At 41.1% G+C, this 27,359-nt stretch overlaps 1 protein-coding gene across 3 annotated transcripts in view; it reads right to left on the reverse strand.

Moving 5' to 3' along the window:
- The window catches only part of LOC127367192 (RNA-binding motif, single-stranded-interacting protein 3), a 110,729-nt gene that overhangs the window by 75,065 nt on the left and 8,305 nt on the right, over positions 1–27,359 (reverse strand). For 2 of the 3 annotated variants that reach the window (XM_051406852.1, XM_051406853.1), the window contains exon 2: positions 2,583–2,770. In XM_051406852.1, coding sequence (XP_051262812.1) covers positions 2,583–2,770 — 188 coding nt within the window. The remainder of the gene's footprint in view (positions 1–2,582; positions 2,771–27,359) is intronic. The other variant, XM_051406854.1, reaches the window with a different exon arrangement.

The raw sequence follows: 27,359 nt of genomic DNA on the forward strand, positions 1-27,359 counted from the left end.
TTTTATTATCCTCCCATTTTTTGCCATCATTGTGGGTAAGAATATACCAGTGTTTCAATCCATAGAAATTCTATAGACAAAATGGACACCTACCAACAATATTACTGCTCCTATTAAAAAGGAAGGTTTAAGTAAACTCAAATGTATTCTTGTCCACGGGTATTTTCTCATTAAACTGTAAGATAATTAAAGATGGAATCTGTCTTTGAAATATTAGATAATAAATTTCAAGACGAAAAGATATTTCTCAGGTTCAGGTTTCATATCAATCAACTGCTCCAAAACATCAAGCACATTCGTGCAAAGCTTTTCAAATTTCCATGAGCCATTCTTGCTCTAGAGCAAGATTTAAATTTTTTTCTAACTGAGCTGCTGCTGATTAACGAGAGATAGTGAACTTATTCAGTGTTTTATATTCTTCTTCGGTGATTTCTCAGAAGTGGTTGAGTGGCTTTGAGTGGTTAAAGCTCGTCTGTCCTCATGCAACCCCTCTATCATGAAGTAGAGGCTAGCAGATAGACAGATAGATAGATAAGAGTAGTGAATTGGTGGAAAACGTGAGAGAGAGAGACAGAAATACAACAAGTGAGAGGGAAAGCAGGCGAGCGAGAGAAAAATTGCCCTTGTGCTCTGCTTTAGATTCCGGTCACGTTCTGCTCTGTCCCCAGACGTTAAAAGTGTGTCCATAGTTTGGGCGACCGGGGGAGTGATTGGAAATGTCAGCTGACAACAGCACTTTTCACTGACACTCTGAGAACTGGCACAGAGACAGGGGGGAAAGGAGGGGGTGAGGAGGATGACAGAATGGGAAGGGAGAGGATGGTGCTGGTGGGCGGGTTGTTCACACAAAAAAAAATCCACGCATGGTAACAATAAGGATGAGGATGACATTGATCTGAAAGTGTGTGTGTGTGTGTGTGTGTGTTAGTCAATGTCAAGGGACTGTCCTTCTGTTATTCAACGTAACTGTGTGCATGAATGAAATGCCTGTTTTCGTGCGTCTGTGTGCGCGCATGCGTGCATGTCATGTCAGTGAGTGACAGGAAACTGCCACTCAGTCTATTTCCGAAAGCCGGAGAGATTTGGAAACCCAAGGCTAAGACTGCAGCCCAACAAGCACACACAGGCCCCCTTCTCCCACTGACCTTTCCTAAATGTTACTGGCCACTTGGCACACTGACGGCCTCTAATGAAACTTTTATTGGCCCCCATTTTTCACCCTGTTTCTCCAGAACGCCTCCAGGGCTAAGCTGAAATACAACAGGCTTGAACTGCAGCTGACACGCAGAAGGGCAAGGTATGGTGAGTGTGTGTGTGTGTGTGTGTGTGTGTGTGTGTGTGTGTGTGTGTGTGTGTGTTCTTTTTTATCCGCCTTTTTCTTTACTCCAAAATCCATTAGATCAATTAGAAATGTTTATGACATCATTTAAAGTCCTTACCTGCTGAATATATAGCTCAATATATCATTCTCCAATTACATTTGATAATATCAGGTAATAGCTGTAGGCAAACAAGAACCTCTCTGGGAGAGCTGCTTTATCGTTTGCATTACACTCTGTGTTGACTCTGTTTGCCCACTTGGGGACGATTGGGAATTAAATGTGCAGGATTGGATTTTAGCAAGAAGGGTAGGATGACAGGTGCCAAATAGCTGAAGTTAAACACTAACCACAACCACATCATTCACCAACAGAACCACCAAGAAGAACTGATATACTCAGCTATATTGCTGTACAGGTAAGCTGTCTTCTAGTGTCATAATAGCATGTTAGTGGAAAAGCACCATTGCTACTGAAGTTGTTAGTAGAAATGTTGTTACAAGGCCTAAATGAAGTAGAATTCCTGTCCAAGTCATTTAAAGCAAAGTGCTGATATTAAAATTTGTCTCAGGTGAATAATAAGTTAAAACTGAATTAACCTGCTCAAAGCCTTTGGTTTAAGATTTTTTTTAAACAAGTTTCAGTTTATCATTTTTATCTAAAACTCCATCTGCTGAGGAAGATCGAGTCAAACGATCGAAGGCTCCAGAACAGCTACTGAGGAAATGTTGTGGGGTTGCTTTAAAATGTTTAAAAATTAAATTCATTGTACAAGGGGTTAAAATAAACCATTAACTAAAGTACAATTACATCCCTATTCCGCCTAATTCTACTGTTATGATCATGGAATTAGTGGAGTTTATCTGCCATATTGTAAAATACTTCCAATAAGAAGTTTTTCACTGTTGACATATCTGTTTGAGGGGTTTACATCTTCTGTCGACGGGTGGAAGGATATATGCGTGTTTGTCCTTGTGCAGCGTGTGTGTGTGTGTGTGTGTGTGTGTGTGTGTGTGTATATAGATGACCAGTACAGAAGTGAGCGGATGGGTTAGGCCCAGCTGGGTTGTGTTTTTTCCTCTGAGGAAGCACAGGGGAGGGACAGAGAGGTCAACAGCAAACTGTTGATACTCATTATAAGCTGCTGTTGGACTCACGCAAAACTAATTACCACAAGCTGAAATGAACAGAGTAGGAGGGCACTGAACTCAAGGATGCATCTGCAGAGCGAGGACGGGGCCAGATAAGTTTAACAGAACTCACGGCTGGCAGAGTTTGATGAGGTCCTGGTCAGTGGTGGCAGGCGGCAGGCCTCTGATGTACAGGTTGGTCTTACTAAGCTGCTCCACTAGCCCTCCTCCATGACCTCCTCCTCCACCTCCACCTCCTCCTCCTCCTGTGGTGCCAGGGCTGGGCGGAGCCATGGGCGGAGGGGGAGGGGCATAGGACTGCTGCAGAGAGAGAGAGAGACAGAGAGAAAAGGAAAGGAAAAGTTCACTTCAGGTTATTACATGATGAAAAAAAGGTTTAAGCCCTTTTCATTGCCACAATAATAACCAATTTAACAATGCCAACAAATTCTGCCACTCAGTTCTACCCAACGAAACATCATCTTTCTACTGAACTCACATCCTTTTGAATCATCTCTTCCTGCATCACGTCTTCCACCAATATCTTGATTTAACAGGAAGCACATCAAATTAAGGAAGCAGGATATGTGTAATTAGTGCTCATTATGATTATGGTACCAAGTTTTACTACGGTAGCTTCTATCAGCAACAATAACAGCCTGTGCTGGGGCGATGTGGCAGCACATCTGGTAGAGCTTGCACCCCATGTACAAAGGCAGGAGTCCCTAGTACAACGGCCTGGGTTTGTTTCCAACCTGCTGTCCTTTGCTGCATGTCATTTGCATTTACTGTGCATTGGGAAGTTTATGTCAAGCATCCCGTTATGGGTGCACGACCCAGACCATCCAGGGTTTAATCCAGGCCTGGGCCCTGTGTCACCGTTAACTTACTCAAACGTTTCCTATCAGCCTGCACTGTCCAGTTACACAGCTCAATGCTGACTAAATGACTTAATAAGATGACCATTTCTGGCAGGGAGGAAGGGGAGTGTGAGGTAATGAGTCTTTGGAACTGATGGTTTCAGAGTGCGCACACACACCCCTGCCTGCCCCCTGCCTTAGGCTAACTATTAGGTTAAGTTTGGAGGAAGTAAACAAGCCAGATGGCTCATATGACAACAGCGTTCAAAACACTGTGTCTCCTTCCTTGATGTTTGGAGCAAAACAGCCACGCTGGCTTGACGAAGAAATCTGGTCTCAGCATTGGTCCCACTGTAGGGAACTGGTTCAAGACTCCACTGCACTTTGAGAAGATCAGGACAGTTCTACTGTGTGCCACAATGACATGTGAGAATGACATGGAAAGAAAGTGGAGAGAAGGGGTGAATGACAGGTGGAAGTGAATGAGCTTGGATGTGTACTGTATTCAGCGGATGTATGTGCATGTGTGTAGACAAATGCTAGCAAGCGTGTGTGAGCCTGTGTGTGTAAGCTGGTGTTTGTGATAATGACAGGTTGTCACCACACAGAGATGTGGAGCCTTCGCCAGCTCTGATATTAATCCATTACCTGTACTTCCCTCAACTGACACAAAATTCCTGGCGCACACACACACACACACACACACACACACACACACACACACACACACACACACACACACACACACACACACACACACACACAGACAAGATGACATGCTGTCAGCTCAGAAAGGCCGCGCTAACAGGATTCAACACTTGCACAGCAAACATGCAGCAGTAAAAGGAGATGGTGCCTGTGGAGTAGTGTCATTTACAGGCCAGTGCTTTACACTAACAGCCCAGAATGAGCCTATATGCTTCAACAAAAACAGGACAGAATACAGAGATGAAAAAAGCCTACACTGGGCAATACTTCATTTTAATGGCTGGGATGAATCCTACTCTATATTGCCTGTCTCCTAGAGCCCTTACATTTGCAGTTTGGTATGTTTTCCCGAATACTAATATCTCCCAATACTGTATTCACTGTAAAAATATTGTCCCTGGGTCTGCATGCTACTGACAATACAGATGTGAAAAATGTATAAAACATAACTGGTGCTAAAATTGACTGAATTAATTAATTAATCAACAAGTCAATTTTTATCAGTTAATGATTTAGGTTATTTACTAATAAAAACTGTAAAACATGTTGGCAACAGACAGCAAGGTTTCCTACATTCCTTGTCATTTGTGTACAAACAAGACTAAGCTTATGTTCAGGCCAACTTGAGCCCAGGGTGAAAAAACACAGCCCTCTTATTAATTTGAATTGAGCAAGTCCATTGTCAAAGTGGGGGTACCAACATAGGGTCTGGAAAAACAACACTGAGTCGCAAGTTGAATCTGGCTCAACTGTTAATGCAATAACATAACATCAGCCAGCAAATCAATCAAATACATACAACTGCACATTCCTACTTTGTAGATTACTTTGTAACATGAACACAATATTCTTGTTGTTTACCTTGTGACAAAAGATACAACAGTTGTTGCTGGGATAACTTTCCAGAGATTTTTAAAGAACAAATGACAATCCTACCTAGTATTACAAACATTGCAGGGTTTTGCTGTCTGATAAGCCCTTGAACAACTCAAGTTACTCAATCAGGACTTCCTGGATCATGTTTCATTGTCTCACCTGTATATTAAACAACACACCGCCACCAATGCAGCTCCCTGTGCTTTTTCCATATCATGACTGTAAGAAGTAACAAGAAAAGGTTAACTCTCATATTCTAAATTCTTATTTAAGACAGGTTTTCAGTTGCTAGAAAACAGACACACTGAGCAAAGCATCAAAACTCAAGACTCCTCCAGAGAAATTGCTCAGTGCCCAGCGGTGTGCGATATGTACTGAGAAGTGCATGTGTGTGTTTTCATGTGGTCTCTGTGATCATGATAATGAAAACCTCACTGCTTCAAAGCCTGAACTGTGCTTGGGGCTGATTTGCTATGAGCCTTTTAACAATGGGTTTGTTTACTGACCACCTCTGAAAAATAACATGGATACATGTTTGACAGGAAGCGTCAGATACAAATAAAAGACCCCAGGCTCCGTGCGAAAGAGAATAAAAGCCATAACATGCTTCAGATAAGACACAATGCCGGTACATGCAATATAAACACACACAAAAACAACACTGACAGTATTTTCTCTCTCACACACACACACACACACACACACACACACACACACACACACACACACACACACACACACACACACACACTGTCAGTCTTATCTAAGTGCACTAATATCATTCCTCCATGATTCGGAGCACAAAAGAGCCCTTTTCACTAACACATACACACAGACTCAGATGTCCAGGTATGCACAAATGTAAAAAAATCTCTCTCTTCTTCCTCTCACTCGCTGACACACACACACACACACACACACACACACACACACACACACACACACACACACACACACACAGACACAGACACAGACACACCTGATCAAAGGCCTTGCCCAGGAAACCTCTTTCAGCCAATTTGTGCAGCTGTCAGGGTCGGGCCGATAGTGAGCTGTGTATGTAATGTGTCAGAGACTGTGATAGGGAAATCCTTTGAAACACTGAAATCTCTCTCTCTCTCTCTCTCTCTCTCTCTCTCTCTCTCTCTTTGGCAACCACGCTTTCTCCTCTCTTTTCCCTCTCTCGCTCACTGTCAAATTCGACTCCACCATCGCTCAATCTCTTGCTCTTTTCACCTCTATCCCTCCTCGCATTATTCCTCCCACCCTCTCCTCCTCCCTTTCTCCCGGTTTCTCTCTTTTAAGGATTACTCTGCAGTCGGAGTGTGTGGACTGAAGGCTGCCTCTCAGCTGGTATTGTTGACACACTTAGTACAGTGGAGCAGCTCTCGCAGTGGGAAAAAGGCTTCGAGGCAGCCACACAAACTGTCACACAAAGCAAACACAGTCACCGTGTTTTTGTAGATTTCATGCGTGGCTCAGCCTGTGAACAGTAACACTCTGCAAAACATTGCTGCATGGTGTCATATATGTGCATGCTGCAGAGTACCTGACGTTTGTCTGGATGGTAAACTGCAAAAAAGGCAGAGAACAGAGGAAAACTATTTGTTTTCTCAAGACAATGTAAAAAAGCAATTCATTAGCAATAAGCTATACAATACAGCTGTAACAGCATTATTTGCATCATCTTGAACAAGTCAGCGACTGCATATAGGCTTATCACATAACATATAAATTTGCTGTTGCCTTGAAGCCGAAGCTCAACACCCAACTAACACACTTAATTTTGTATTTTTCTTTCTCGTATGTGGTTATTGCTAGGATTCAAAGAATCAAATCTCTTTTTCTGTGAAACAACTGCTTGCTTTGGTCTCATTTTGCATCTTTGTGAAATGTGCAGTTCTAAAGTGCTGGTTGGTAAACTACGTAGGCGATATTTTTTTCTCTATGCTGGGCCATTTACTCAGCTGGCATATTGTTCTCAGGACTGTACATCATGTCATTCAATAAAGAGTTAATGAAGAAGTAAAATTTCACAGAGCTAGCAAGCTTGCCATCTGTCATTTGAAAAGCTTGTTAACTGAGTCACTAATAGGATAATTTTGCACAGTTTATTAAGAAAATGTTTTTGTACCATCGATTCCTGTCCCATGACTGTCTTCAAACCATTTTGTGGTGCAGTTTATATTCTGACTAGACCTTTGTTGGACAGAGACAGCTTAAGAAAGACAGGAAACCGGAGGAGAGAGATGCAGCAAAGAGCGCGGGGGGGGGGGTATGCAATCGAACCTGGCCCGCTGTGGTAAGCCTTAGCACATGGGGCGCACGCTCTACCAAGTGACCTACAAGGGCACCCCCATCCCCCATGCACTACTTTATTCAAGGCTAGGTAAGTACACGTAACACACACTAAACACACACTCAGATGGCTGAAACTAAATTCACATGCATGCACACACACACTTGCAAGTACAGTCTATATATAGCCCTCTCGAGTTCTCTACTTTCCAAACAATGAGCAGCTCCTGGAAAGCCCTGAAATTGGGTTTCAACTAACCCCACACACACTCACACACACAACTACAGCTCAGTTCTTTTCAGAGTAGCTGTAAAATTAGGGTGACCTTGCTGTGGTCAGGTTTACCCTGTTTTCAGCAAAAGTGGTGTTCGTTATTGCATACTGAGCCTCTCTGATATGTGTCAGTGTGTTGCTGTTGTATCTATGCACATTGACCTTTGTTTGAACAATACAGAAATAAAAGACAGACAGAGAGAGACACACCAAGTGTAAGACAGAAACATGGCTCGAAAGATTACAGTAATAGCCAACAATGAGTCCATTCATCTGCTGTTATAACTGTTCTATACGTTTAACAAGGCTCAGCTATGGTAATAAGCTCCTCCATGTGCATTTAATATGCTGCAACACAATGTGTCTCACTCGTCTGGGCGCCTATGTGAAGACATTAACGAGCTGTATTCGGTGGCCATTATAGATGCAGGGATGGAAAGACTCACTAAGTGACGGTAGAAAGGAAGGAGAGTAGAGGAGTTGCACAGTCCCAGTGAGGAGTGAACCTTGGGTAAAAGGTAGGAAGGAAGGGATAAAGAGATGAGAGAGAGACGGTGAAAGAAAAGGCAGCAGAGAAAAGAATAGACAGATGGTGAAAGAGGGATGGCTGATGAAGGGAACTGAGTGAGAAAGGATAAGGGGAAAGAGGATGGGACATGGTAGAGCGGGTTGTTCCGGCCTCTTCTGATGCTTCCTGAAACACAGAGGAAAGAATGCGGGCTATTTTTGGGTCCAGCTCTGAGATTCTCTTACTCTCTGTGCCTCTAAACACAGCAGCGGAAGGGTTTAAGGAAGAGCTTATGAATACATTGGAATGGAAACATGGCTCCCAATATACCGTCCCCGTTTACAGATTACACAAGCAGCTAAATTCAGCCTGGGCTTCTGCTTTTGTTGGAAACCTTAAAAAGACAACAAATCATCTTTCACAGAATTTACAAAAGATTGTTGGTTTGCCAAACTGTCATGTCCAGGTCATGTTTGATTGGAAGATGCAGCTTCAGGGTGTTACAATCTCCACAAAGGAAACAAATACCTTAAATAATTGAAGTAAAGGAAGGAAAATGGCATATTTATAATAGGGGAAGCAGTGGAGACTGCAGCAAGTTCAGTTAATGCTGTGTACAGGTATAAATAGCCTTTGAGACAGGCCTAATGATATCCAATACAGGATGCTTACAGGTTTCCAAGTGTCAAGTTGAGGAATGTGTAGGCTTGAGGTATAGCCTGTGATTAGGCCGGAGAGTAAATGATATGTGTGGGGAAATCACACCTGAGCGCTATTTCATAAAATAATTTCCAGTTCGTTCCACGAGAAGGTGGAATTCCAGAAAGAGGACGTAGTGCACTGATAATGGCGTTACTAAGAGTTAAGGCTGATTGCTTTAACACAATGTCTGCATATTTTATTAAGTCAAATGTAACACTTTTAAAGACCTCTTTCGTGCCAGTTACGATGATGATCTGAACAAATCTGCAGTTAAAATACATGTCAGATATCAATCTAGATTTAACTATACCCGTGAGCTAATACAGCTATAATTATTGTAATTTAAGGCTGTTTAAGTTTTTCAGGACCTGCAGACACTCAGACAGTTTTTTGAGGCAGAAATAACTGGGTATCGTGTTTTACCAGGGTGTCTGCAAGTTTCATCAGCCTAGATTTAAGATCTTTGTAAGGTCAATCAGCATGGAAAAAAGATCACTTCAATTAGTAATGCAGGAAGTTGACCCTTTAGAATATAGTCTACATGACCTATTGCATTTCTCATTAGAAGAATGGTGCAACAGGAAACCACAACATTTGTATGTATTTTAGAATTAAAAGATATAATGTAAAGGAGTACATTTAACTGTGTAAAAAAAATACTGCTGGGAAAATTGCTCATCTATTTCATCAAGATTTTTCCCTTGACCCATATAATAAAAACTCATTCTGTCAGTTCTTCCTGACATAAAGCCTCCTCTTCCTGCATTTTAGAACTAGCAGTGGGGTAAAGCCACTTACACTAATGCAGATCTCTCATTTTGCACTTGTATGCTGTCTGTTCATCTATCCGCCATTACATTTCATGTACTTCCACTTTCATTCTCTATGGAATTCTTGTTTATCTCTCACCTCTCCCCTAATTTCCTCTCCTCTCTCATCACTCTCCCAGTCCTCTTCCCAAACGTCTCCTTCCCCGTTTCTCTCTGTCTCCTCGGAAGATCAGGTCGTCTAGGTTGCTTCCCAGTGGAACACCGTGTTCCAGCAGTCTACCTCTCTATCTCTCTTGTTAACATCAGCAACAACAGCATCAACAACACTTGGGCTGTCATAAACAAGTTGCACAAACATCCCAGGGGGACATCCAGTTTGGGCTTGGTACTGTCTGACCTGCTGGGAGATAAGGAGATGATGGAGAGACTGTGGTGAATTGCTGAACTCTCAGCAAATTCCTGTGGCTGTGTTTTTGATCAGGTCAGAGAGAGGGGAGGCCTGCACCCATGTGTGAGTTTACAGGCAAGCTGTTTAACTGGAGATTGATATGAATCTGCATTAAGCTGCAAGGCTATTGTTCTTTGGGTCAAGGCTGTGCTTGTTTGTGTGTGTGTGTGTGTTTGTGTGTGTGTGTGTGTGTGTGTGTGTGTGTGTGCATGAGGTTGAGCAACAACTGCGTCTACATTTGGGCATATTCTGTATGTGTGTGTTCCCATAATGTGATTGATTCTAGAGCTTCAATTGCGTAACTGTTGGTGCAATTTTTACACATATTTGTATCAAAGTCAGTCAACTCTAAAACCACTTGGCACACAGCAAGAAGAGGCTGGTTGAAGACGGGTTGATGTCAAACGATACATGGTCAGAGATTCAAGCTTGTGAATGTACAGAATTGAAGTGTACTCTCAAACAAGGAGACGCAGATGTTAAGCACATTATACTGCTCTGCTATTAGATATGGAGCTGCAAGTTGCAGAAAATGAGTGCCCACTTCTGAGATGGAATAAATGTAGTAGATGTATTTCAGATCGTGACCTAAGATATACCTGGCCAGGAACAGTGTCCCTGAAAAGAGCAACACAAAAAGCTATAGTCCATGTGTACAACCACCTATTAAATTCAGTTTTTTTCAGGTTAAAAGACCTCACTGGCTTGATGGCCAAGTACAGATTTTTCTTACTTTTCCTAACCACAAGTCTGCTAATGCACATATCCCATGTTGAACAAATGTACTATGAATATGTTGGCTCAAGTCACAAAGTTATTTTCTTGCATATGTGCTGCCTTTGCTGTCTGCAACAATCACAGTAAGTAATCGAACTACAACAAAGCGGCTGACCTTGTTCTCTCTTTCTAAAAGTAAAACCCTTCCTGAGTGACGTCCAAGAAAAAGCATTCCACTGCATTATACTTCAAAACCCACCCCGGTGATTTTTCCTCCTCCTCTCTGAGTATATTCCAAAAAAAAAAAAAACATATGCTACATTCTTCCTTCTTAATTGCATGACCTCTAGCATGCAAGTTACAAAAAGGGGAAAAAAACATGCATATTGAAGAGGAGCTTTGCACAAAGCTCTTTTATTATGTATATTTATGCAAATGACACGTTAGTTTATTCAAGAAAGTCTCTCTCGCTCCTCCTCTCATTGCCCTTTGGTCAGTGTCTCTACCCTGCAGTATGCACGATGAGCGGCAGCAGACTGGGTTTGTGATTGGTTATATACAGACCTATATAGGAAAGGAGTATGGAGATTTCATTGTTCTTCAGTGACTCCCTTCAAAGTTTAAAATGAAGCTATGTTGACTATTGCAGAGTATTAACAGCAGTAGCTCCAGGTCTTTGTCATTGCCAATGTATCCTTATAAGGTGAACTGTATATTCCTACCTGCCGCTTATCACCCAACAGCACTTCTATCTATCTTTATCTTATCGTCTCCGCCTTGCATATTAATAATATCATCCTGCCTTTTCGCGTCCCTCATCTCTTCACTGTTCCAGTCAAACATTTTGCTTTTCTCCTCTTCCTACATAACTGTCTCCTCGTCTTTCTCCTCCTCTCCGTTCCTCAGCTGTCCACAGCCTCTGCCCCCTCTTCTTTTCCCCAGTCCATCATCTCTTTTTTCCTCTCGTCTCATCTCTTCCTCGTACTCACACTCTTCCTATCTGCTGCCCCCCTCTCCTCCAACACCGTGCAGGAGATTAAAATATGAGGAAACAATCAAGCTCTGGCTCATTAGCATATGAACGAGGGCCGACGGGCAACTGCAGAGATGACAACAGAGCCCTGGAAATCCACCGCGGAGCTTTTTTTAATCCCAGGAATGACTTTTTACCGTATTTTGTTGAATGAGACAGAACAATCCTCTGCCAGTCCTTTCAGGCAGTCAAATTACCATCAGAATAAGAGGGCGTAAGAATAAGACAGAATGCTTATATAGCGGGTCAAAGAATGGAGACTATAGAATAAGTGTGCAGACAGAATAATGTTTCTCCACGGCAACAATGAGAAGCTGAACAGATAGGAACTGGCGTGTGTGTGTGTCCCTGTGTGTGCGGCTGCACGCACTTGTGTGCTGGGTTTGTCTTCTCACAGTAACAATGAAAATGAAAATAGCAATTGGCAGGTGTGTGTGTGTGTGTGTGCTTGTATGTTGGGGAGTTGGGGGGTCTACTCTTAAATGTCTCCATTCAAAGCCTAGCGACATCGCGGTCGTGACATACAGTATATTATGTGGGCATATGAGGCAGAAACAGGGACAGAAAATGGGAATGGTGACTGGACCAGGCAGCTAAGCAATAATATCAGGTGTTGGTGAATAGATTCTGCGATGTGAAAGAATGTTGCCGAGATGGAAATGATGAAAAAGCACAGTAGGGTCACTGCTATATTACCTCACATTGGTTAATACTGCTGTTCAAATATATTGTGTACCAGGACAAACCCTTTGAAATGAACCATTACATTTTCTAGGCGGCAGCATAATACACACACACACACACACACACACACACACACACACACACACAACAAAAACAAAAAAAAACCCCAAATAAATGCCCTTCAACCTCATGTACCAGACCACTCACTTCAAACATAAGTGGAGACTTTAGATTAACCTGTCAGTATAACAAGACTAAGAGTCTACTGCCATGTTACCAGCTCTGTGAGGAGTACTTTGAGCTAAAAGCTAATGTCAGCATGCTAACATGCTCAACAACAGTACTAACCTTTTGTTAGCATGCAAAGATGTTATAGTTAGCACTCAACATAAAGTAGGGCTGCAGGTGACATATAACATATAACTTTTAAAAAAGCACGATATTTTAGTCCTGGGCCACAGTTGTAGGCCCACTGTCCAACCAAGTGACAGACCATACAGTGGCAAAAAATTAGCTAGCAAACTCAGGAAAAACTACAACTTAATGAGCTCCCTCCTCAAAAGAGGATGTACTTCCTGTGGCAGTTGAATAAGTTATACCTGCTAAAGACTATGGTGTTGCACCACTGCCAAGGACAAGGCTGCAGCCTATCATTCACTCTGCTGAGAAGGTGATCATCCCTCCAAGACCCTGAGGCGAGCAGGTAAGATTGTGGTTCAACAGGGTCCAGGACCCTGCACTGACTCTTATGCTGGCCAAAGTTTGCATACCTGAATCTCTATGTGTTACATTAACTCACATCTTTTGGACTCTCTTGACATCTCTTGCACAGCTGTTTCAATTAAATAATAGTGAGATAATTGTTAGTCAGTTTTCTAATTCCTATTTATGCTTCTTGACTTGCCTTACTTGCTTTCATCTTTATTTATATTTTTTCATCTATGTGTATTATTGTTATGCACCAATACACCAAAGCAAATTCCTTGTATGTGAAAATCTACTTGGTAATAACCCCTCTGAACTCTTGGGAATCATTCAATTCTTTGAAATCTCTTATCTAAGAATTTCCAAAATATATAAATACACATCCATCTCCCTACAACTGTAACTGTGTGTTTGCACTTAACAACAGGACACAGCTGAACTGTCCTCTAAAACAAATCCAAGGCTGATGTATTCTATCTCACATAATCTATGTTAATGGCAGTCATATGAAAACACTGTAAACAAGAACTCCTGTTTAAGGTCGTCTCACTGACTTACTCAGCTCATATGATTCTGCACTGGTACTTCAGCATTCACCAGTAATTTCACTTGTAAGTAAAGCAATGTCGCAACATCACCATTACATCTATATACAATCTCCTCTGATGTAGTAACAAGGTTCAATATGGCTCGCTCCTTCAGATCGACCAGGTCTGATTTAACCACACTTATCTTTACCTTGTCTGCTCTCAGGGTCACTGACCATTCATTATTACTCTGCTTCCTTCCTTCACTGCATCCCTCGTTCCTTCTTGTTTCTCTCTCTCCGCTCTAATTAAATTCCTTCATCAAATCTGAGGAGAGCAAATATTCAGGGAAAGAGAGCGGACGAGAGAGGCATAGAATGAGAGAGGGATGGTGGGAGAGAGGAAAAGATCAGACTCGAAGAACATATTGAGCAATATCCAAGCCTGCTGACTGAGATCAGATGATGACCTGAGGATATCTAGAGGCAAAATCCATAATAGGGCAAGGTACCAAAGGTAGAGTTCAATCAAATCATTATGTTTTTTTATTTCTCAGGTGGAAGATTAGACTGAAACATGTAAGAAAAATGTGGAAGAGAGAAATACATAACACAGCTAGCCAGACTAGCCTAAATAAAGTAAAGACACACATGATACGAGTTAGGCCTAATCATTTTACACTTTGATTTCCTAAATGCACCTCCACCCTATAGACTTTACTGTTGAAAATGATATCCTATGTACTGTGTTCCAACAGTATGTTAATAGAGACAACTGCCAAAACAAATTGCATGTGGATTATGACGAGCCACTGGGCCAGTATAATATAGTTAGGGGATGCCACACCATTTTCCACAGGAAATTCTATTTGCTGGAATACTGAATGGCAGCATAAAGTAGCCCCGGTGTTTAATACATTTAGGTCTCAAAACCATTTCAACTCTCACTCCTCTTTTGTCCCTGTGAGAGATGATACACAGCAGCTCACATTTATAATTCAGAATCCAGTATTGAACCATTCATCAAATCAGAGAAGAGACATGGTTCGTCCATTTGAAAACACAATGGCTGAGCAGTGAAAGCAGCACTCGATGTATTCACCGATCAGACAGTGTGTGTGTGTGCTTGGATTGATTTAAAGGCCTGATCAAATTACCTGGAAAAGGTTAAAAGTATCCATTACCGGCTAACATGCTTTTGCTATTGAGCACAGGGAGAAAAGGGGGAATGCAGCTGCATAGAGCAACAATCAAGCCCAACTGTATCCTGGAGGCATAAATATACCAAAGTATTCAGTGAGGGAAAACACATCTTGAAACAGAAATATCACAGACACAAGTTAGGGAGAGGCAATGGAGTAAACAGAAAGAAATCTTTCTTGCTTTTTCTTTGCTGATAGAACATGTCCCTATCTTTTGCTGTTCTCTTCTGCCTCGTGAGAAGATGAGAGTTTAGATTCTGAATTACAAGTTTATGTAGGCCTACACTCAAAAACATACAACCAGACTTTCTTTTTCCTTTAAATTCTAAACTAGAATTTATCAAAGCATTAAAAAAATGAAATCCATCATATTTGTTTAGATGTTGTACCAAGGACAGCGAGTGGTAAATAGTATAACTAAAGGTACTACAGAGAATAATAATAGATGCAAGGACCTTTTCTTGCAAAACCTTTCCTTGAAAAAGAAGACGTTTGTGAGGGAGAGGAGGCAAGTTTGACGAAAGTAAAGGAAGGCTGGAGAGAAGACGAGAAGAGAATAGCAGAGAAGCGAGGAAAGGCCACCAGAGAGGTCACTTCTGCTGTTAATAATTTATCCTTTAAAAACCAGTCTGAGGCTTTAATTGGTGGTGTGGCTTAATCCTGAAACACACATACACACACACCTCGGGGAGCCTCTGAGCAGCTGTGCTCCAGCTAAATTGGATACAGTGTAGCGGTGGCAGCGCCGAGTTCCCTCCAGGTATAACACAGTCAGCCAAAACAGCAATAGCAGGCCTGCCAACCCCCGTCTCATGGATCTGGGCGTGACACTTCTCAGCTTCTGTCTGTCTCCACTCGCTGTCACGCTCTCAAAACAAATCTTACGGCAAATCAAAGCGACAAGACGTTAGTCCCCTCGCACGGTTGTTAGCTAGATAAACACTCGGCTCACTTCAGCTGTAATCTGCATTTAGCTGAGAAAGGCATTCTGTGCAGCATCAGGGGCTTCTGCATGACTTGGATTAAAGTCATTCATTTGATTATTTACGGCTTGACTTGGCGCAGAGGAAAACAACAGGTCGTGAATTGAATTTGCCTTTTCAGGACTCAAGGCATCACTGCGGTTTGAATAATCAGGGAACAATATGCAGGGCGAGTCATTGTCATTGTCATGTGATAGCCTCATTACCACAATTTATTATAATTTTTCAATACAGGAGGAGCCTTTTTTATGGAGCTCTGTGCCAATATGAGTTATTCAAAAGCCCTTTTGCAGTTTAAGATGTGCACAGGTATCAGTGGGGAAAATGAGAACGTTCTGATTCTTTGAAAAATAGTTAACTTGCAGCAGTTTTAAATTTGAGCTTGAAAAGAACTGTGTGTGTATAGCAACTGTGTATTTAATTCTATCAGTGTAAGCAGAATGTATTTTTCAGCAACAGAAGAAATGATGTGTCCAGCGTATGCCTCACACATGTCTTAACTGCTTCAGTTTTGTGTTGTAAAGCAACTAGGAGTCAGCAAATTGTGTTCAGAGTTTTGTCTGCTTGTTCTGTAACCTGTAAGATGCCTTTCAGGGTGAGGTGCTGGCGCCTCGCAGTACGGTACAAAAAAGATTTAAAAGACCATTTATGGGGAGCTGAATCAGGGGAATGTAGAGTTAAAGGCAAGAGGTACATAACTAAGGGCAACATCTTCCCTTTATTAATCCTTATTAGTTTGTATGTTTCTCATGCTCTTATTGGTTTCCATTACGCATTCTTCTTTGTTTGAGCAAACTAAAAAGTATAATCAACAACTAGAACATTTCTCAAGAGATTTTGAGTGCGCCTGAATGCTTGGTAGATTCCTGTTAAACATAGTTATTATATGGGGACTTTATTTTGAAGGACCAGCCTCATCCTCAGTTTCTAGTTAAGATACATTTACTTTCTGTAATTTTATTTGGAAATTGTATGTGCTGGCCAAGCTGCGTAACTAGCTACACGCCGAAACGGAAGAAGAATAAAAAGATTAAGTATGTAGAAGATTGAACAGTGTGCTAATGCGCATTGCACATTCAGGCACACTGAATAAATGTCATGTAAAGTATTTAACATTTATCCCATCTAACTTTGCCGTCACTAAGCACTGTCCACCTGAAGGCACTCTGGCAGCATTATATCTGTGCCTGAAGGTTGATGAGCACATTTACTGCCCCCATATCCTATCCTCACACATCAGCTCTGTTGGTGAGATAAGCACTTCAGCCTTCAGCTGATCCAAAGGGAAACCCTGCTATCTGTATCATATCGCTTCTCATACACCAAGACTCTGCCTTTATATAAAATTCTGTCCAGCTCCAATCATATTTTACATTAATAACTTAGTTGTTAAAGTTACAGCTTGCCTGATCAATGAAATCGAGTCAAAAGGAGAACTGGATCAACTTTTGTCCGACTGCCTCTCTGCAGCCCCTCAAAAGAAAGATGAAAATGTTTAGTTGTATTGTATGTTGAATTATCAGTGCCAGGATTATGTCATAAGTATGGGACAGTATGGGACAGACCCGTGGGAACTGCAGAAGACAGAAGAATCGGATTTCTGAAATAAATAAATAAAAATATAAATAAACTACACTTTAAAAAATTAACTTTCAACTAAAAATCTACTTCATGAATGTGGTGAAAGGGTTTGTTTTTTCCTTTTCTGTATGCATTTTGGTGGTAACTAATTAAACTATTGCAAAACTGCAACAATAGAAAATATGGGTGGGTAACCCATCCTTGGTGTCAGCATATCTTCTGTTGCTACAGTTAGTAAAACATGGAAATACCCTATCCTTTTCTCTGCCAAATAATCCTGCAGGCAAGAACCTTGACGTTCTTTTACACTCTGTCAAATGTTAAAAACTTTACAATGCACTTTCACAAAGGCAAGGGCATCCAATAGCATGTGTAAACAAATACCACTCAGTAAGAATAATGGGTTTATTAGCTGTCACCGGTGATGCCACTCAGAAAAACATTAATTTGTCACGGCAGCTGATGCCATATTAAATCCATGAATCAGATCTAATAAATAGTTTTTAATTTTTTTTTTATTTGAGATGTTGTGTGACTGTATGCAGTGAGGTTTACCAATAACTCTTCAAGAGTCACCTCAGAGTCTGCATTATTGTGAACTGCATTTCCACCTTGAGAATTAGATTTCCAAAATGAGATAAAAACTAGTCCAAGAGTTGCTGCAGTCCAAAATCACCCAGACAGCGAGGTTATCAGCCAAACCCCAGCACCATGAGAATACATAGTGTCTCCCAAATCCTATTGTACCATGAAATGTCACAGCACATTAGCTACAAGAGGGATTACCCTTCCTTGAAAGTAAAAGAGGAAGGGAGGGAGCCATTGAAAGGAGACAGAGAAAAAGAGGAAAGAGAGAGTTATACACAGGGAGCCTGTGGGAATGTGTATGTGAACACACGCTGGTGCATACAGGTAAGTGTGGGGTGAATATAAACTAGTTTTTGCTTTGTAACCTGTAATTGCATTTATATATGCTTGCTAAATATTCTTTCCTATATTGACACTTCTCCTTCTCCCTTCTGTTCCCTTTCTTCCTCTCTTCCTCTCCTGTGCCTTTGGTCATGATAATCTCGAGATCTTGATTTGGCTAAGATTATGAATTACACACACACACACACACACACACACACACACACACACACACACACACACACACACACACACACACACACACACACACACACACACACACACACACACACACAGTTTATCTATGGCTGGGAAGTTGAGCTAGGTTGGCAGACAAAGACCAACAGCTTGTGGCGGTACTTTGGAGGAAAGCAAGAGTCTGCCTCTGTTGCTTTCTCTCCACTTTTGTCAGCCCCATTTCCCTTCCTCTTGGGTTTGCCACTCAATCTGTAATTCGACTGGACTTCCTGTCTCTGATTGACTGTTGTGAAGTCTAGATTGTATGTTTTGAAATCTGTATGACCGTATTCCAGCTTTCCGTGTGACGCGCTGTCTTGTCTGAGTCATGTTATGTAGTGTATAATTCCATAATTTTATTTTTTTTACAGTTTTTGCAGTCTAGAATGTGAATAACCTTTCTTGGGCAAGGGAACCAAAAGCACAAAATAATAAAAAGAGCAATATTAAGATCTGTAGTGCCCTTGCAATATAGCTCTGAATGTATATATTTCAGAGAGAAGTCAGAGGAGTGCCTGGAGCAATTAGAGTGAATACCGAAGAGGATATATTATCCAGGATGGGAAAGTGACACATGGATTTGAAAAAGTTCAGTGTACGTCAGCAACTGACTCTGCTGGACACACTTGAATGAGGTGGGGATTCGTATACCAGGGAGTCAGTAGATCTTTGATCCAAACAACTCTCCGCTTACTTTAAAAGCTCTTTATATTTTCCTCCGCCCCCATTTCTTCTCCTGTCTGTCGTATTTGTGCCTTTGTCCCCCTTCACTCTGATCTTCTACTTTATTTCCTCTGCCTCCCCTCTGCTGCTGTGCTTCAACGTTTTTTCTTTTACCTATAGCATAATTTGTGGTTGTCCACAAATCCACCAGACACCTCCTCAAGACTGTAACCGACACCACCTGGGCCTGCTCCACTTTAGTGTCTTTGTGACTATGAGTTGAGCTTAAGGCTCAAGTGGGAGATCACAGTTTCATTATATAATATTAGAAGCTGATTTGGTTCTGGACGGTACCCCATAACAAGAGATATCCATTAGCGGAATACATTGACTTTTTGAAAATAATCCTTTGGATCAACTTACTGCAGTGCAACAGGAAGATTGGTCTCAGTATCACCTCTGTCTTCTTAGTATCTAATCCACTTCAGCACTACTGAGATAAAGCGTAAAATTCCGTCATCAGTTTGATCAATTTAACTACTGCAAAAAATACTGGACATTAGACACTCCAAATGTTGGAGGGGAAACTGGTGGCAAACTTAGCCATGCTGTCAGACTGAAAACAATATCATCAGGCTACATCTGCATTCTCTTTATATTCTCTACAGAACAAAAATAATATTCTTTATTGTATGCCTTTTATGCAGGTGGGTCCCCCACCTTAGTGATATGTTCTTTAGAAAGAGAGGGAGGACTGAGAGAGACCTCTGCTGAGAGGATAATTCCAGGGTTGGTATTGGTAAGAGAGCGACTTATAGTACTTTCCGTCACAGTGGTGCACAGCCTCTCCTGCATGTTATCTAGCAGTTGACAGTTGCCTTGTGTGTGTATGTGTATACATGATTTTATTACATGCAAATAGTTGCTGTACATATCATATACACCTGCATGTGTCTGAGCTTTTACAGTCGAAATAAAATGGTATGTGAGTGTATTACTTCTGTAATTTTATGTTATTGTTAGAAGACCTGAACCTGTAGCGAGGGCTTATTTAAAAACTGTCAAATAATGAGATATCAGCTAAAGGAAGAAAGGCAGACTAATTTAGTTATGGGGCAGAGGGGGTTCAGGACACACTGCTGTCCAGAAAATAAAAATAATGGGATTATAATAAAGCTATAAAAGTGGCAATGTCATACATTAGGTACTGCATGTATCAGCTGCTGCTTATCTGGGAGAAAAAACTGAAACAAATAGGATTCAGGCACTAGGGATGATTTTGGGCAATGGATTTTGTGAACCGCAATGTATCAGAATTTCTCTAAAAAAGGCAATGCATTTGTTATTTGCTCAGGAATAAACCATCAGGCGAGTGGAGAAGACTAAATAAGAACAGGAAGAAGAGATAAAGACAGCATTATAGATTGAGATTAACAGAAAAGACTATAGGATTACAGAATACTGTGATGTTAGTAATAAGATGGTTTGGGAAATCCAGTACAGCTCAGCCACTGTCAGTAGTAATGGAATGAATCAGTCACCCTGAGTCATAGGTCAACCCAAAAACAGTACAAATGACAGCAGGGACCCTCAGACACAAATCCATTAGTCCAAGAAAAATGTCAAGCTTTGATAAGAAAATACTCTTAATGTACTCTAGTATTTCTGTGCTGATGCCCTGTAGCACATACTGCATAAGGAACATCATCTTAATGTACAAAGTATGTTTTAATGAACTTGAATCAACATGACAAACACAAATGCAGCCACATGTACACGCATACTAAGCAAGCCTATAAAGGCACACATTAGCTATGCACTACATACGCGGCTCTTCCACTGAGCATGTGCATACAAGGATGCAAACATACATGCACATGGATATACTGCCTCCCAGGGCATTAATTATTCATACAGGAAGTTAAATCAATGAAATATGCAGATTGCTGCTGTACTACAAGTAGCAGAATAATGTCTCTGTCTCATCTGGTTCAGCACAAATGACAGGAGGGTGGTGCAGTTCGAGCAGCGCTGAACAGAGGCGAACAGAAGTGAATTATTACAGTATGTACTATTTAGCAGTGGATTCAGTTAACTCTCACCTTGCTGTTGCCAAAATGTGACAACTCCTTCTCTCCTACTCATTCAACTGTGTCTTAAGCACTGTTTTGTTAACAATAAAGGCCCAGTGATTGTTAAACCTTACTGCACAAGCACCTTGTTAATAAGAAGAGAGCTTCTGCTGCTCTTTAAACCTTGGCTGAAAAGCAGGGGAATACGTATTCAATATTTGAAAAAGCAAGAGGGCGGATGACTTGTCAAATTTTACAAGCAGTGTTACCACTTTTGAAGCTGTTACGTTGTCTGTTCAAGTTAAATCAAGCACACCTCAAGCATTTAAAACCACTTTAAAATGTTATTTTTACCCTCAACTGTCAGTCTCCTACACACAGAGAGACTAACACGGAAAGACAGTTCTTGCGAGCGACTTAGCCAATGAACTATTATTGTTGGAGACTAACTTGACTTTAAACAGTTGGGTGTCTGGATGGGGGAGCTTGAATATGCAGTAATTCAACCTCCTACTGGTAGAGGTTATAAGTATATTAAAAGAAATAAAAAATGAAAACAACAGCTGCAATGTCTAATCTATTTTCCATCTCCTTCAAAGAGATAAAGAATCCGGGGACATTTGAGACATACAGAACTGTGGATAACACTGTAAAACCTCCTTACCTTCCCCTTCACAATGGCACTTCACAGAAGTAACATACATTATGTCCAGCACATATATATGAGTGTTACAGTGGCTGTGGTGGCTCTGTTAATCTGCTGCTTTATAGTAAAGCTGCACCAAAATCAGCAACACTGCGTTCAGCACTTGCACACCTCCATTCCAACGTCCTAAACGTTGTTGCACGAGTCTCTCAGACACACACACTCAGCACAGAGTGCGGCTGAAAGGCCAGGCAGTGCAGCACGCCTCAGTAGTGTGTGCCAGCCTAATCTAGTCAGGCCTTTTATCCCATCTCCTCCCTCCACTTCCACTTAAATCAACACTTCACTGAGAGCTACAAAGCTAGTTTGCACCCTCGACACACGTACACATGCGCACGAGCACCCGCTTTCCTTCTCCTCCTTCGTTGTTAGGCTCTGTTTATCTCTCACGTTGGCACCCTCGCCTCATGTCTCTGCGCACAATCCCACATCTCTCTCTCTCTCACACACACACACACACACACACACACACTGAAACACACTCAACACACTCTCACACAACTTTGAAAAAGACGAGTAGTCTCTAAGGAGAGCCAGTAGTGTGAATGAATAGAAGCTGAATGTAGCTTAACAATCTGTGCCCAGTCAACTGAGTTGGCCGCTGCCCAGGCTGAGAGTTGGTACCCCAGAAAATTATTATCCACTGAACAAAAGTATGACTATACATTGGCAGTCATCGCAGAGGTCTCCCAGAACTCCATGTATACTGATTCAGTCAGCAAGTTCTCATACCTAAAGAACAAAAAAGGCATACTGCCGGTCCAAAAATCAACACAGATAAGCATTTTCCTGATCTGCCCATGATCAAGTTTGATTATGTTTGGACAACTAAAAGTACTTGGTTATGGTTAAGGAAAGATTGATTTCATAGTTAAAAGGAAGAAGATTAAGAGGAGAAGATAAACGCAACGTAGGTTGTTTTATGCGTTTGGATGTCCTGCTGTTCTTCCAGTGAGTGACAGCTATGCAGTGACAGTCGTGCAGAAATACCAAATATTTCTTTACCAGAGGGGGTGGAGTCCAAGGAGCAGCAGGCCTACAGGAAGTGCAACTTTAAGCACGTTCTCGTTTATAAGTATCTGTATATTTATTCATATATGCCAGACCAGCCTGCCAACATACAATGCAACATGGTGATTTGGTGTTATACTATCTTAAGAAAATCACTGGCATACAGTACACACACATGCAATCGCTTTCTCTCTCTCTCACACACGCACACACACACACACACACACACACACACAAACAGAAGTCAATATAAACAGCTTACTTTCAAGTGTCATTAGTGACCATTCACTTTGGATGTGCCCCCTGCAATCAGCAAGAGCCTATGTTTGGACTGCCTTAATATGCATGTCCACGCACGCACGCACGCACGCACGCACGCACACACGCACACGCACACGCACACGCACACAGTTACGTAGACAGCTTTGATAAAAGCATGAGAGCTCTGAAAAGTAATTTGACTGGGGCCCAACAAAAGGAGTGGTTTCCTAGGATAATCCCCGGCTGGGACCGCGGGGGTTCTGTGAGTTCTGTGTGTGTTTGTGTGTGTGTGCGTGCATGCGTTTGTGCGTTCAAGACCCCTGGAGAGTGGGTGTCTGTGTTTGTGTGTTTGTACTTGTGCAATCGTGTGTGTGAGGGATCAAGCAGAGCAGGGAGGGTTTTATTCAGGATTTCATTAGCAGGGAATAGGAGATGTTTGGCCCAGCCAGCCACCTCTGGCTCAGGGACAAGAGTGTGTCTGTAACCCAGCTAAAACTGTCTGTAAGGGCAAACACTGTGGCAGTTTTATAGAGTTTAACTGCGTTTTCTTTAAATATTCCTATCAGACTGAGAAAGAAGGAGTACAGAGGTCGAGCACCAGAGTTTGTTCACACTTGGAGCTGTCCTACTGGTGCTGCTGGGCACAAAAACTGCATCTCGTCTTCTCCCTAGTACTCTTAAGTGACACGGATTTAAACACTATCAGTAGTTAGCAGCCAGTAAGGTGAGACCTGGAGTATCGAGGAGCAGGCAGTGTGCGCTAGGGTTGAATATTTTCCAGGGGGTTTATGCTTCTCAGGAATGCATCATTCTTTTCTTTTCTGTGATTTATCTATAATTGCGTTATTCTTTATTATGAATGAGAGGATATTTGTTTTATAAGGTTTAAATAAAATAATATTAAAAAATCTAATGCAATATCTTTTAGAAATACACTTCTTTGAGTACACAATGCCAAGCATAAAGAATATTGATCATCTCTTTTCTGGCACATCATCTTACATGTTTAAGTGGTTCTACTGGAAATATGAGGACCTCTTTTAGTGCTGAGCTGAAATTATCACAGTATACACTTACATTAACGGAGAATTCTACACATGGAGCCATTTTGGAGAGGATTTCATCCAGTTGTTTGGAGCTGTTGGTGTAGAGGGTGTGTTCACTGGTTGGATGCCTCTCTGGAATCTTGGGGGATGGAGGCTTGCTTTTCTGATCAAACTACCAGTTTTTGTTAAACATCCTGCATATTTTATCTTTTGGTTACAGACTGTGCACTTTGTTAACAACTTTAATGTGGTTAGATGATGTTAAGAGGTGTCAAATTTCTTCCAGTATATACATTAATTTTCAGCACAGACATGCATTCAGACTTAGATTCCTAGTGTCCAGCAGTTATATGGCCCAGAAAAGGAAATCCCTGTAAATACCAGGATTTATTTTGTGGGCTTTAAGGTTTACTGTAAGTGTTGGCAAAGCAAAATTGTATAAAATGCAGGGATGTAATGATGAGCTCTATGACTTTATTTCACTGTAGACAGCCTAAATCTAACCCTAAGGGCTCAAGCTGGATTTGCAGTTGCCGTCAAGGGTTAACTGGAGTTCTATAGTTGATACCTACGGCACAGGTTTGGACTTCAGTATAGTTCAGCATCAGATTTCACCCACTGATAGCAACACCACAACACTAGTCAGACGTACTGTACATGATCACGCCATATTGTACATATTGTGCACATAATCCAGCATTTATTTATTTTATTAATTGAAATACTTGAGTTTTGTTTGTGGAGCTCTGCCAAGGTATCCAGTACACTTGCTAACTCTAGTGTATACACCAACCTCTGTAATAACTAGTAATACATTTACTGTAATGGCAGACCGTGGTACACATCTCTCCCTTCTAAAACAATCCGATACGTATCTAGATACGTTGGCTATGATACAATTTAGGGACGATTTATTTTGATATGGAACAATTTACTGCGATACGATGCATTCTCTGAAGTTGTTAACATTCTTTTAATGTAGACATTTTCTTCCATTCTAAAATTTTAGATTCTAGAAAAGTGACTTTCAAATACATATATTTTATAAAATATCAGGGAATCACAAGTATTTTTTTTTTCTTTAAGGCATGAGAAAAAAATGGAAGACAAATGTATCATTTTAGTCATTGTGTTTAGTGCTTTTCCAATGGACACAGACAAAAAATACTTTCTGCCGTGATTACCTTAGACCTTGCAGTGTTGTGGCTGGAAAGTTTTGAATATCTGTGTCTTGCATGTTCTTGCTTGTGCTAGCTGTGTTAGGATCCACACACTTCTCGTTTGCCTGCTTGTGTCACCATGCCACCTTACCAGGCGAGTGTTAAGATCTGTTGTGCTACTGCTGAACTTTTGTCCAACTTCCCTTCCTTCCCATAGAATCGAAACGTCTTCCGAAGTTTAGATTTTAGATTTGATGGAGCACTGCAAATCGCATCTGCGTCATCAGACATGTTTGTTTATGTAGCGACCTCGCAAACCACGCTGCACTAACTCGTTACTCGTTGCTCTTGTGACAAGACCCTCGCGTTGGCCTTCTACTTTACAAGAGTGGAGCTCTTACTGAGATCAGGTGTGGCCTATCAGCTGCCAGAGAAGGACAAACATTATACAAGCTCATGCTACAACTCTACAGAAACTGGTTTCTTCCATGATATGTAGCAAAAGACAATCAGTGGAGTCTTTTTCACATTCTCTCCACTCTCTCTTTACTCTCTATCAGTCTCTCCACAAATGGCTGAATTCAACAGGTCCAGTTCTTTGGGGGATGTTAAAAGGCATTCTGTGAAAGTAGCTGAGAGATGGGTAAATGACAAAATTACTGGTATGTGTTTAAGGTCACAGATCGATTTACACTAGCACTAGTGGTATTCAAAGGTATACAGGGGTGGATTTTTTCTTACCTGCACTGCCCTAAGACAAGAATAGATATAGTAAAAGATACAAGAAAGGTAAGAGTTAGAAAGAGAGCAGAGAGAGAGGAGAGAGAGATAGAAGGAAGCAACAGCTAAGTAGGATAAGGAACAACATATGGGGGGGAAATCCCTGAGGCTATTCTTTCAATTATCTCTCTGGTCCCTGGTGTAGGTATCACTCGCCCACCAATGCACAAACCCCCACCATCCAACCACCCCACATAAAGTGAAAATAATACATGCACCGACCAAATCCCCACACTGATAGCAATAATGACATCATGCATTTAATGCACAGAATGTATGCAAATAATGTCCATGTGTTAGAGGTGAATAATTTCAATTGCATATATATATTTGTTATGTGAAATCATAGTATTGAAATGTATCTTGTTTATATTCAAACAAGAAAAAGTGTGAATGAAATCTAGTGTTCAAGATTTGAAGATTTTCTTTTCTTGTTTCTTTTCTGAAACATCAGATTTACAGATTTGTACTTTTTCAACATCTTTTTACCCCAGATGACCATGAACAGGATATGTAGTTGGATGGATGAATGCACATAATGAGCTGATTAAATGCTAAATTCATTAGAGATGACTAGCTGTTGTTAAGTATAAACTAGATGAACAGTATAATATTGCAGGCTTTTGTGAAAAATATAATTGTATTCATCAAGAAACAAAACAAGCACTTAATTACACTGGAATTAATTTATGTGTAATGAGGAGATCATGAAATTCATAATGTCATTACGTTTTGGTGTAGGTGTAACAAATGCAGACAACATCTGCCCATGTGAGATGCACTACCTGACTCATGTCCGTGCCCACCTTCTGTGTAAACAGAAGAGGAACAGTTCTTAAGATTACTGACACCATCATAACTTTTCTTTTTCTTTTTTCACCAAACCACACAATTCCGTTTTTATTCTGCATCACATTGCTAGAAAACCCTCAAACTCCAGTAAGAAAACAACATCTTGCAATTCAAAAATTGTTTGCTTTACTAATAAATACTCAACTAGAGGAAAAGTTTACATTTGGGTGAAATGAGACGTGGACAACAAGAACTGTATACTCTGCAGAATGCTGGAGGTGAGTGAACTTTGTAACTTCAAGTGGGCTGGGGTTCAGCACTAAAACCGAGATACATCATTTTATAAAATACATTCTGAGTTACAGCTTTTTTACCATTTGCTCACTTTTTTTGTCCAT

The sequence above is a fragment of the Dicentrarchus labrax genome, unplaced genomic scaffold (assembly GCF_905237075.1).
Source record: "Dicentrarchus labrax unplaced genomic scaffold, dlabrax2021, whole genome shotgun sequence".
NCBI lineage: Eukaryota > Metazoa > Chordata > Actinopteri > Moronidae > Dicentrarchus > Dicentrarchus labrax.